The following is a 12,360-nucleotide window of genomic DNA, read 5'->3' on the forward strand; positions in this document are numbered from 1 at the left end:
AGGGTTTGTGAGGTATATTTCTTCTCTACCATCAGTTTACACCTCCACACCATTCCGTGTATTCCCTTGACTGTTGAGAGCCTATAACTCATACTCCAGTTCCATATAACCACTTAACATTGAATAGCTTTTACAAAGGTATACTTACTTCAAAGATACAGCAACAACAAATATACCAGCATTTTTCCCCCAGCACCTTAGAAGCATACTCGCTTTTGGTCTCTAGGATGTAGATGCAAAATTTAACTCAGTTTCTATATAGCATTGGGCCCACCAATTTCATTCCCACAGGCTATGTGGTCCTAGAAGGAAAGACACCAAGACCTTTCCCCTTACATCATAATTTCTCATAGGATACCATGAGCTAAGGAGTTCTTAAATGAAGTTAAAAGATCGAATGAGACAAAAAGGAAGTAACTAATATGAACAGGCCTTTTTAAATGCCTCCACTGCCAGTCAGAAAGCCTCCTCTTCTTCATTACATGCTTAACCAATTGGAACTAGAATGGCTACACATGCATCACAGTCTCTCTGTTGCACTCCCCTTACATATTATCACGCTTACACAGAAGCAAGCTCCCTATTCTTTCCATCTTGAGAGATACCATCCTAGGCACTTTGTGCATACACCAGATACTCATTATAGGAGGATGAATTGGAGAATGGAGAGACTGGATACTATGAGACAAGTTAGGGGACTTGCAATAATCCACATGAGATGTAAAGACCTGAATTAGTGTAGTTGTGATGAGTGGAGAGAAAGGCATGGATTTAAAGGAGTAAGCTGTAATTGAAGTACTTAATCTGATCGTTAGCCAAATTAGCTTTGCCCTAGGACCCAATCCATTGTTGAGCACATTATTTTTTTCTTGCTGTGTGTAGGGGATGAGCTGGGAAGTCTTGGATTACAGGCAAACACCTCAGAGATATTGCCAGTTTAATTTCAGGCTACTTCATTAAAGCTAACGACATGAATTTTTTACATATAAAAGTTATGTTTACACTATACTTCATTCTATTAAGTATGCAATAGTGTTATGTCTAAAAAAAATGTACTTATCTTAATTTAAAAATATTTTATTGCTAAGAAAAAAATGTTAACCATCATCTGAGCTTTCAGTAAGTCATAATCTTTTTGCTAGTAGAGGTCTTGCCTTGATGTTTATGGCTGCTGACTGACTAATCAGGGTGGGGGTTGCTGAAGATTGTGGAGACTGTGGCAGTTTCCTAAAATAAGATAGTAATGAAGTTTGCTGTGTCAGTTAACTTTTCCTTTCACTTGAATACTTAGAGAGGCCACTGTAGGGTTCTTAATTGACCTAATTTCAGTTTTTCTGTGTCTCTTGGAATAGGGAGGTCTGAGCAGAGGGGGAGAATGACTTCGTCAGTGGAGCAGTCAGAACACAATATTTATCAAATAAGTTCACTGTCTTACATGGGCACTTTTCATGGCACCCCAAAACAATTACAGTACATAGTGACATTAAAGATCACTGATCACAGATTGCCATAACCATATAATAATAATGAAAAAGTATGAAACATTGCAAGATACCAAAATGTGACACATAGATACAACGTGAACTCATGCTATTGGAAAAATGGTGCTGGTAGACTTCCTTGACACAAGGTTGGCACCAACCTTCAATTTGTAAACATATCTGTGAAGCACAATAAAATGAGATTTGCTTGTACTTGACCAGTTGGTTGGGGGAGGGGCAACAGGACAACAGGTGAAATATTGATCCTGCCATATGGTCAGAAGAATGGTTTGGTTCATTGCTAGGTGTGATCAAGGAGTAGGAAGTTTTGTTAATGATATACAATGTAATAATCCTTTTGTAATACTTTGAATTCCATGAATGGTGGTATATTTTTCAACTCTACTTTTTAAGCTTCTGTCCACGTAAAGTTTTACCATAAGAGCCTAAATCCAAATAGTATAATAAATTGACCGTGATTCTGTTGGTTTTCAGACTGTGACTTTTAAGTTTAAATTGACTGTTGGACTTGTCTCTACATTACATAGCTTGGCACTGAGGAAGTTTTCTTTTTCCCTCAGCCTCTTTCCTCTTACTTGAACAGTACTTTTTTTTTTAAGCTTTTTGTATTTTTGCAAAAAACAAAACAAAAACATAAAAATAAAACAAAATTCATTGCTTGAGTTATGAAAATGATGAGAGCTAAAACGTCCAAAACTGAGACAGTTAACTAAATGAAAATCTTTCATGCCCAAGATACATTGTGTTCTCAGAGAGGTGCCTGGATGACTAACTTCCTTTTTTATTTATCTGCATAAAAAGAATGCTGACCAAGTCACAGCCATTCTTTCTCCTTGCTAACATGAAAGAACATGGTCAAAATGAAATGTAACAATAAATATGGTTAGTCAGATTTGCAAGACAATAAACAGCTGCTACAATCCATTTAATGCCTCCTTTTTACATGAAGGATATCAGTCATGAGCCTACATTGAATCATAGAACCTAATTTCAGATTTGTTAAATACACGACTTAGCAAGTTTCAAGAAAAGTTCACATTCAGTTTACTCCTATGACTTTTTTTTTTTAAGGCAATCTGTGGCAGTCAACTCTGGCCCTGGTCTTACTGGGCAAAATGTGATTTGTTTTTCCTTGTTCCTGTGTTCTCTTGTGTGTATTTCCCCAATTTCTCCTCCTTTTCATTTCCCCTCTACCCCTAAAGTTTTCACAACTGAGCTATCAGCTTATCCTTTTTGCACAGTAACATGTTTTTGTTCAAAGGTCTTATTTAACTTATGGATACACTTGGGGGTGGGCCAATATATGATGGCATGATGGATTGCAAAAAAGTACATGTAGGGGTAGGGAGCATAGGGAGTGGGGGTGGAGGCATCTGTGCATATAAACCCAGATTTTTTAGCACAACATTCATACTATCTGATAGTCCTTAAGAAAGAAGCTATAGATTAAGAAAGCAATATCAAAGGTTTACAATTAACTATGGCTCAGGAGTTACAACTACAACTTAAAACTGCACCAAGACTTTTGGGACACCCTGTTTTTAAGGATTTAAGTTCAAGTTGTGTTTCATTAACCTTCGTTTTGTACCCTTGTATAAATCTGTCAGGGTTTTATTTTTTTTTTTAATTACTTGAAAAACTAAAGATTGAATTGTGATTCGTTCAGTACTCTGAGGAAATAAACAATTTTCCTGTGGTAAAGGATTGTCTGTTGTGATGTTCAGGTACCTTGAGCTTCCTGACCACAGTTCTTCCACAGTTTTTAAACCATACCAAAGAGCAGGAGAGTTCAAAGAGTATCCAGGAGGCTAGAAACTTTGTAGAAAATATTTATCTAATAATATTGTCTGAGGAACTTTCATAACTAGATTGCATGAATATTAGATACATGTGAGGCAATGCTACCATAACTACAGATTGTACCAGGTATAGGTGTAGAGTTCACTAAAACACATGAGTTTTTCACAAAAGTTGGTTATTATAAAGAGATAACATTGTCAACTTCAACATTTTACATAGATTCTACTGTACTGTCAGGGACTTGTACCCATTAGTTTCACTTACAAGTTGTCTCCGGCTGTTGTTTTTTGTAAAGTAGAGAAATTCTGCTATTAATGTGAATTAAATGTAATTTTGTCTATGGTACAAAGAACAGAACTTCATGTGCGTGGGTTTTTTGTCCAGGGAGCTGGCACAGCCATTGGAGAGCTGCCCCCGTATTTCATGGCCAGGGCAGCTCGGCTGTCGGGTGCTGAGCCTGATGATGAAGACTACCAGGAATTTGAAGAGATGCTGGAACATGCGCAGTCTGCACAAGTAAGGACACTCGTTTTTTAATCAATAGAATGCTTTAATTATCCCAAAGAGGTTATAATTAAGGTGAAGCTATCAACAACAGCTCTGAAAAAGAAAGTTGCTAAAAAGTAAAATAAAAGAAGGAAATGTGTCTCAGGAGGAACTATTCATACACTTGAAACTTAACAACAAATATCTTACACTTGGAATGGAGAAATGAGGAAGGACCATTTTTAAAATGTCAAGTCAGCAAAAACAAGCATTATTAGAAACTAGAGCAATTTAATGCTACTAGAGGGGTTAAATGGGTCAGACTTTAGCATTCTTTTTTCTTGAGTAAATGAGAAGGAATCAAATTCTGATTCTCAAATGGTCTGGATTTATTTTTAAAAAGTCAAATCAAGTCAAAAACCGTTCAGTGTCAGGACACAAACCCAGATCTTCTGGTTATTTCTACACTCATTTCACTATCCCAGGACAAGGACAGAATGGTCCATTTGTCCTGGATTGTCCAAGAGGGGAATATAACAAAACTGGTTTTAAGAAGAATCTGAATGTTTCAGTTGATTTTTGAAGTGTGCAACTGCATCTGATCTAACTAAACCATTTCATGCTAAATTTGGGGTTTGTAGCTTTCATCTTTTGTTTTATTCAATAGAATAAAAGGGCAGGGAGTGTTGTTTCTGACTTTGTATCCCCAATACCAAACACATCACCTTGTGTGTAGTAGGTGCTTAGTAAATGTTTGTTGCATTGACTGGGCTCAGATTTATTTTTGAATGGAAAATAAGTTTTTTCTGAGCAAATTTAATGACAGAATAAATATTATTTTAAAGCGGAAGTCTTCACATATTTAAAAGAACATTTTAAAAGTTTTGGAAGTATTTAATTAGACATAAACAATTCACCATTTTACCATCTAGTTTACACATAAACAATCAGCATTTTAAAATATTCATTAATGAATTTGACTAAGGGGATCTCTGATTACCAACATTTGTAAGAGTTGTTAAATATACTTGAAAATAGTAAAGCTGTATTTCCTTTTAAAATATATTCACATATGAAAATATGTATAAGTGCTTTGCAGACCTTAAATTGAGAGGCAGTGTGGTGTAGCAGAAAGAGAGCTGGACTTGGAGTCAGAGAGATCTAGGAGATATCTGTCCCAGACATTTATTGGTTGTGTGTCCTTGGGCAAGTCACAAACTTCTTTTGGTCTCAATCTCTTTATCTGCAAAGTAAGAAAATTGGATTCAATTCCTTAAAAAAAAATTTTTTTCCAGTTCTTGGCCACCAAAAAAAGATCTGCTCTAAGTACTTGAAAAAAAAATTTACAGCAGCTCTTTTTGTGGTAGCCAAGAATTGGCAATTGAAGGGATGTCCATCAATTGGAGAGTGGTTAAACAAATTGTGGTATAAGGATGTAATAGAACACCATTGTTCCATAAGAAATGCTGAGCAGGAGAGGTACAGAAAAAGCTGGAAAGACTTAACATGAACTGATGCTGAGTGAAGTGAGCAGAACCAGGAAAACATTGTACACAGTAGCAGCCACATTGTGCATTGACCAACTTTAATAGACTTAGCTCTTTTCAGCAATGCCGTGATCTAAGACAATTCTGAAAGTCTCATGATGGAAAATGCTATCCACATTCAGAAAAAGAACTATGGAGTCTGGATTGAACGGACTTTTTTCTCTTTTTTTGTTTTTTCTTTCTCATGGTTTTGCCCTTTGGTTCTAATTCTTCTTAATAGCATGACTAATGTAGAAATATGTTTAATATGATTGTGTAAGTGTAGCCAGTATCAGATTGCATTCTGTTTTGGGGAGGGGAAAGGAGAGGGGGAGAGAAAATTGAGTTCAAAATCTTATAGAGGTGAATGCTGAAAACTAAAAATAAAGAAATAAAAAAAATTCCCCAGTTCTACATCTATGAGCCTATAAGATTATATTTGTGTGTATGTGTGTACACACACATTCATACACATATGTATATTTCTAAGTATATATGTACATTTTATAACTTTGCTAATTTAGGCTGTCTTTTCCTTCAGTTTATCAGATTAGTGAGGTTTTGCCAAGACTTGTAATTTGTTCAAATCTCTGTCCCAGAACAACTCTATATTGTCCAATTGGAAATAGGTTAAGAAAAGAACTGGGAGAAAAATATACATTTTAAAATTAGGCCAACCAGATCATGATGACCGAGGCTTCTTAGAATAGAACACAAACTTTTTGTTTCTGCCTCTATCTCAGTGTTCTTGAATGTTGTACTAACAATGACTGTTTTACTATTTGTGTAAAATATTCTGGAACATGTTGTCCTTTCCTCTATCTTAGTATTCATGAATGTGATGACAATGTTAATAAGCAAAGAAGTGATTACAGAAAGAGGTAGCAAGAAAAATGAGAAAGAGCTAGAGATAGTCTACAATATATTTAGCCATTCCTTGAAAAGTTTAGGATTTGGTTCAATACATATTATGTGTGTGCCTAATATGTGCAATTTTGTGCTAGGCAGTAAGAGATGTTAAAAAAAAGCTTTTAGATAAAAGATTGTCTTTTGTTTTCATGTAGCTTCCATTCTAGCACAAGAATATGATATAGAAACATATCTTTAATGAAATGTGATCAGAATTCTAACTGTTCGTAACATAAACAACATCCTTTTCAGTCAAGCAGGATTTAAAAGGGCACTCGTTGGAATTAAGCCAAAGGTACTTGTATTTTCTGATAGAGGAAAATATTTGCTTTCGAAATGTGCTTGCTGAATAACCCAGTATGAAGCAAAGAGGGAAAAAACGATTTAAGAACAAACTGTCATGAGTGGGGAAGAGGTTTAGTATTGGCTCTTGCTCAAGCAGTCTGTTACTGTTGAGCAGTTCATATATGTTTTTGTTGTTTTAAAATCTAGTAATCTTTGTATTTGCCTGTCGCTTCTTTTTATGAAATCATAATGATGCCATTCATTTTCTTTGAACGTTATAACTGACAAAGCATGTTCAGCTGCACCTGTTTTATTTGGTCTTCACAACAACCCTAGGAGAAAGGTACTGTGGATAGAGAACTAACCTCAGGCAGGAAGACCTGGGTTCAAGTCACACCTCATTTGTATATTGATGCTAGACGTCTGGGCAAGTCACTTAATCTTTCAGTGCCCCTTAAGTATTTCTTTAAAAGCAAGTCTCAGAGAAGGTACCAGTGCTCTTTGGTAGAGAAAGTTCCTCACCAGGAGCTCCCTATACTTGTGACAATCACAGACCTGATAGAAAACCAAACAATAGTCCTGGAAGATAGGACGAGCAAGAATTATTATACCGTTTTACAAAGGAGGCAACTGAAACTCAGAAAAGCTAGATGATTTCCCTGGGCCTCAGTTACTTTATCTGGAAAAGGAGTTAGAGCAGGAAAGGCTCTTACAGTCTTTTTGTTTATGATTTTATGACTTATTTAAAATTTCTTATCCAACCCTAAGATGAAATCCTCTGTTTGGCATTCAACATGCTTCATAACTTACCCCTCCCTTCATACTAGATTAGTCTTCCTATGCCTTACAGCACCCCTGTATAGTCTGTAAAGTGACTCTAGCCTCCTTCCTGTGTTTCAAACAATATATACCATCTTCCAAAGCCAGACATTTTCACAAGTCATCCTCCATGGAATGTTCTTCCTCCTTATCTCCATCTCCTGACTTCCTTGTAAGTATCAATTAAAATTATACCTTCTCCAGGAATTCTTTCTAGATCCTCCTTAATTCTAATGTCTACTCTTTTGCTTATTTCCAGTTTATCTTGTACATAACTTATACTACATAATTATTTACGTCTTTCCCATTAAACTGTTCATTGCTTGAGAGTAGGGAGGGAGGACTATTTATCTGACTCCTCTCAATAAATATCTACCTAGACTCTGTTTACTGGTTAGTCTACTCCCACTTTCTTATACTTACCCTATCCCAGTGATTCTGAAACCATGGTTTCCTAAGAACAACACCTATTCCTCGTTACCAATTTGCTGCTACACTGGGCCAATCCCTTACTTTTCCTTTTCAGCTTAAGACATTTGACTTTCCCAGATCCTCTTCTTATTGGAGCCATAGTCAATACCATTACTGGACCTGGCTGCTGCAGTGTTGTTTTTGTCCTCTGCTATCCTCTGTATATCATTTCAACTAATCTGTATTTGCCTGGACATGAACAATAAGACTCAACAAGAGCTCAGGTCTCTTTACTCCTAGTATAGCATTCTTTCTACAGACTCTAGTCTTGACTGTCATTAAGAATGTCAGTACTACTGGGCGTACGTTTCTGCTGTTGATGGAGGGGGAGGGCAGGTATGGAGTGGAAAATCAGGAGTTTGGGTTGAAGTGCACAGAGTTGGGGAGTCAGATAAATAGAATATTCAAAATCTTTCCTTTTCGTGCAGTTGGTGCATGAAACAGTCATGGATTAGGGCCTGATGGGAAGAAGGCTACAAACATTCTCAGATCTGCCAAATCTTAAAAAAAAATACCTATCCACTGATGCTCATCCTATCCAGTTGCCATTTCATTTCTCTCCCTTTACTGATTTCTTGAAAAATTTCTTGAAAAAAAAAAATCTATAATTGTTGTCTCCAGTGTCCCACCACACACTTTCCTCATAATCTGATTTCTCTCTTTTAAAAATACTTTAATTTTTTTAATTTACAAAAATTAATTTTATTTTCCTCCCGTTCTCTCCCCAATTAAAAAAAGGAAAACCCTTGTGTTCCTTTAACAAGTATAGGTACAGTTAAATAAAATAAATTCTCAAATTAGCCATGTCCAAAAAATTTGTCTCAATCTGCACAATGAGTCCGTTATTTCTCTCTCAGGAGGTAGACGGCATGGCAGGTCCTATAGAAGCTTGTTTGGTCATTTTACTGATCATTGTTTTGAACTCTTTCATAGTTATTTATCTTTATATTGTTGTTGTTATGGCTGAAATTGTTCTCCTAAATCTGCTCATTTAACTCTGCATGTATTCTTACTAGGTTTCTCTGAAATTGTCCCCTTCATTTCTTGATAGCAAAGTAATATTTCATTACATTCATATGCCATAATTTGTTCATTTATTCCCCAATTGGTGAACCACCACAAAAAGAGCTGCTATAAATATATTTGGGCATAATGGTCTTTTTTTTTTCTGTCTTTGGTTTCCTTGGATTATAAACCTGGTTGTGGTATTGCTGGGTCAAAGGTTATACACAGGTTAGTAACTTTCTGACCCTAGTTTTGAATTACTTTCAAGTGGCAACATCACGTACCATGCATTAATTTGCCTGTTTTTTCGTAGCCCTCTCCCAAAATGTCATTTTCTTCTTTTTTGGCCTCATTGACAGTCTGGTACATGTAAGGCAAAGCCTCAGAATTGTTTTAAATTACATTTCTACAATTATTAGTGATTTGGAGCCTTTTTTTCCATACGGTTACTGATAGCTTAGATTTCTTCCTCAGAAAACTGCTTATCTATAGACTTTTATTATTTATCATTTTGGGGAATGGGTCTTTTTTTTGTTTAATAAATTTGAACAAGTTCTTAATATATCTTAGAAATGAGACCCTTTATTTTCCTTTCTAATTTTAGGTACGTGTGTTTTTGTGCAAAAACTTCTATGTAATTAATATTATTAATTTTATCTTCGGTGATTCCCTCTTTCCTTTTTTTGATCACAATGCTTCCCCTATACATAGATCTTGCTCCTAACAAGTAAAAGTTAACAAGAGGACTTCTCTGTGTCAAATTCAGTTATATTTTTCATTCTTCTATAGCATCGTTGACCACTCTCTTTTCCTATATATTCTCTTTCTTTTGGCTTCCAAGATACTACACTGTTCTTTGTTAACAATAGCCTTCTTCTCTAGCTTCTTCTTCTCTTCCCAACTCTTAAGTTGGATGTTCCTTCAGCTTTTTTCCTTTTCTCTTTTCCTTTTCTAGTGTCTCCCTTGGAAACCTCAGTTTCTCTCATGGTGTTAATGATCACCTCTGTCCAGATTACTCTCAAATCTCTCTTTGACCTTCACCTCATTCTAGAATTCTAGATCTACATCTCTACTTAGATACCCTTCTGACACCTGAAACTCAACATATCTAAAAGATATCTCAGACTCAACATATTTCAGAACAAGCTTAGTATCTTTCCCCTTCCTCCTATCTTGTCTTGGTACCATCATTTTTATCTAGTCTCTCATGTTTGAAAATTTTGTATCTTCCCTTTCACTCAACTCTCAGATCCAATCAGTAACCAACCCTTAACATTGCTATTTCTACGATACCTGTCACATCAGTTTCTTTTTTTTCATTTTCCTTATGCCCACCCTAATACAGGCTCTCATTTTTGCCAGGGATGTGGTAGTGACCTTTCTGCCTCTCTCTCTCCATGCTTGAATCCACCCTTCATAGTACCTTCCTTGTGCCTAGATGTGATCATATTCCTCTGCTCAGAAACTTGTAATAATTTCCTCTTGCCTAGTAAATAAAATGGAAGCTATTATGCATGAAATTTTAGCTTTCCATGATTATATTCTGTCCTTTCCTGGCTTAAACTGAACGATTTTCAGTCCCTTTCCTACCTACATTTGATCCCACTCTTTCCTCTATCTAAAATATCCTTCATCCCTATCTTCACTTAATTCCTTCCTATAATTTAAAGCATAAATCAGTGCCTTTCTCCATAAAGCCTTTCTTGATCACATCACATTTGGTAATGTCTTGTCTCCTCTCTACCCCACCTCCCATATCACTGTACTTGAAACCCTGTTACGAATTTGTCCTTGAGGGGTAACACAGTATAGTAGAAAAGGAAGCTAGATTTGAAGTCAGGAATCCAGGGTTCACATATTGTTTCTGATACTTCCTGCTTCATAGCTGTGTGACTATGGGCAAGTTGCTTCATCTCTCAGGGATTCAGTTTCTTCATCAATAAAGGGGGATAATAATACTTATACTTTCTGCCTCACAGGCATGGTTTGAGGAAATGACTTTGTAATGTAAGGTATAGTTACCATGTATTGTTTTGTATTTTAATTATTTGTGACATTTCTCCCCACTTGCCTTTAAAAGGAACAATTGTATCTTATCTCAACTACATTTTCCCTTGGGACCCAGCACACTGCTCTGTGAATGAAGAGTGTTCTGATGTCACTTCCAGTAAGGCATTCTAAGGTGATATCATTTGTTGCTCCCCTCCAGTTAGAGAGCACTAAACTGAGGCCTAAGGAAATTATGAAAATTGTTTTCAAACAGTGTTAATGACTGTATGAGTTTGAAGAAAACTTTTGTGGCATGCCATGGTACTATATAGTTGGTCATATTCCAGTAGCATTTTTATCAATGATTTAGTTTAAAACAAGTTCTGTTTATTACATTTGCAAGTCATGCACAGTGAGGGAAGTGGTTCATATACTGGATGCCAGAATCAAGATTCAGAAAGTTGCAATGATGAGCAAAATTTTAACATTACTTTGAGAGTCCTGTGATCCATCCATGTGGCTTTTCCCTTCAATAATGTAGTTTGCAATACCCTCTTCCCCTTCCCCACCTTCTTAATTTTTTGTGATTCTTTTCTATATGCACTTATAAACTCCTAACGGGGGTCCATTCACAGTGCTAGGGGCCTTCCTCTGGCTTCCTTGGCATCAAGTGCATACTGTTGGATGAAAGTGGGATTACCTCTGGTATTCTTCATTCTTGTCATGGCTTTCAGGTAGGCCCATAATTTTTAAATTGTCTCTCCTGGATCTATTTTCCAGGTCAATTGTTTTTCCAATGAGATATTTCACATTATCTTCCATTTTTTCATTCTTTTGGTTTTGTTTTGTGATTTCTTGGTTTCTCAGAAAGTCATTAGCCTCCATCTGTTCCATTCTAATTTTGAAAGAACTATTTTCTTCAGTGAGCTTTTGAACCTCCTTTTCCATTTGGCTAATTCTGCTTTTGAAAGCATTCTTCTCCTCATTGGCTTTTTGAACCTCTTTTGCCAGTTGAGTTAGCCTATTTTTCAAGGTGTTATTTTCTTCAGCATTTTTTTGGGTCTCCTTTAGTAGGGTGTTTAATTGTTTTTCATGCTTCGCTTGCATGTCTGTCATTGGTCTTCCCAGTTTTTTCTCCACCTCTCTAACTTGATTTTCAAAATCCTTTTTGAGCTCTTCCATGGCCTGAGCCCATTGAGTGGGCTGGGATACAGAAGCCTTGACTTCTGTTTCTTTCCCTGATGGTAAGCATTGTTCTTCCTCATCAGAAAGGAAGGGAGGAATTATCTGTTCCCCAAGAAAGTAACCTTCTGTAGTCTTATTTTTTTTCCCTTTTCTGGGCATTTTCCCAGCCAGTGACTTGACTTCTGAATATTCTCTTCACACCCACTTTGCCTCCAGATCTGCCCAGCCAGGGCTTGGGGTCTGAGATTCAAATGCTGCTTCCCAGCCTCAGGGCTTTGGCGGGGGCGGGGCTGCTATTCAGTGTGAGAGTAAGTTTAGGTGCTCAGGTAGGGGCAGGGCCACCTCACGGGCTCAGTTCCCTCAGGGGGTTTATGCAGAGACCT

General features: G+C 36.6%; 1 protein-coding gene across 9 annotated transcripts in view; it reads left to right on the forward strand.

Annotated features, from left to right (window-relative positions):
* The window catches only part of VMP1 (vacuole membrane protein 1), a 131,821-nt gene that overhangs the window by 57,295 nt on the left and 62,166 nt on the right, over window positions 1-12,360 (forward strand). For all 9 annotated transcript variants that reach the window (XM_072646897.1, XM_072646902.1, XM_072646899.1 and 6 more), the window contains one exon: window positions 3,687-3,818. In XM_072646897.1, the coding sequence (XP_072502998.1) occupies window positions 3,687-3,818 (132 nt within the window). The remainder of the gene's footprint in view (window positions 1-3,686; window positions 3,819-12,360) is intronic.

Source organism: Notamacropus eugenii, chromosome 2 (genome assembly GCF_028372415.1).
Source record: "Notamacropus eugenii isolate mMacEug1 chromosome 2, mMacEug1.pri_v2, whole genome shotgun sequence".
Classification (NCBI taxonomy): Eukaryota; Metazoa; Chordata; class Mammalia; order Diprotodontia; family Macropodidae; genus Notamacropus; species Notamacropus eugenii.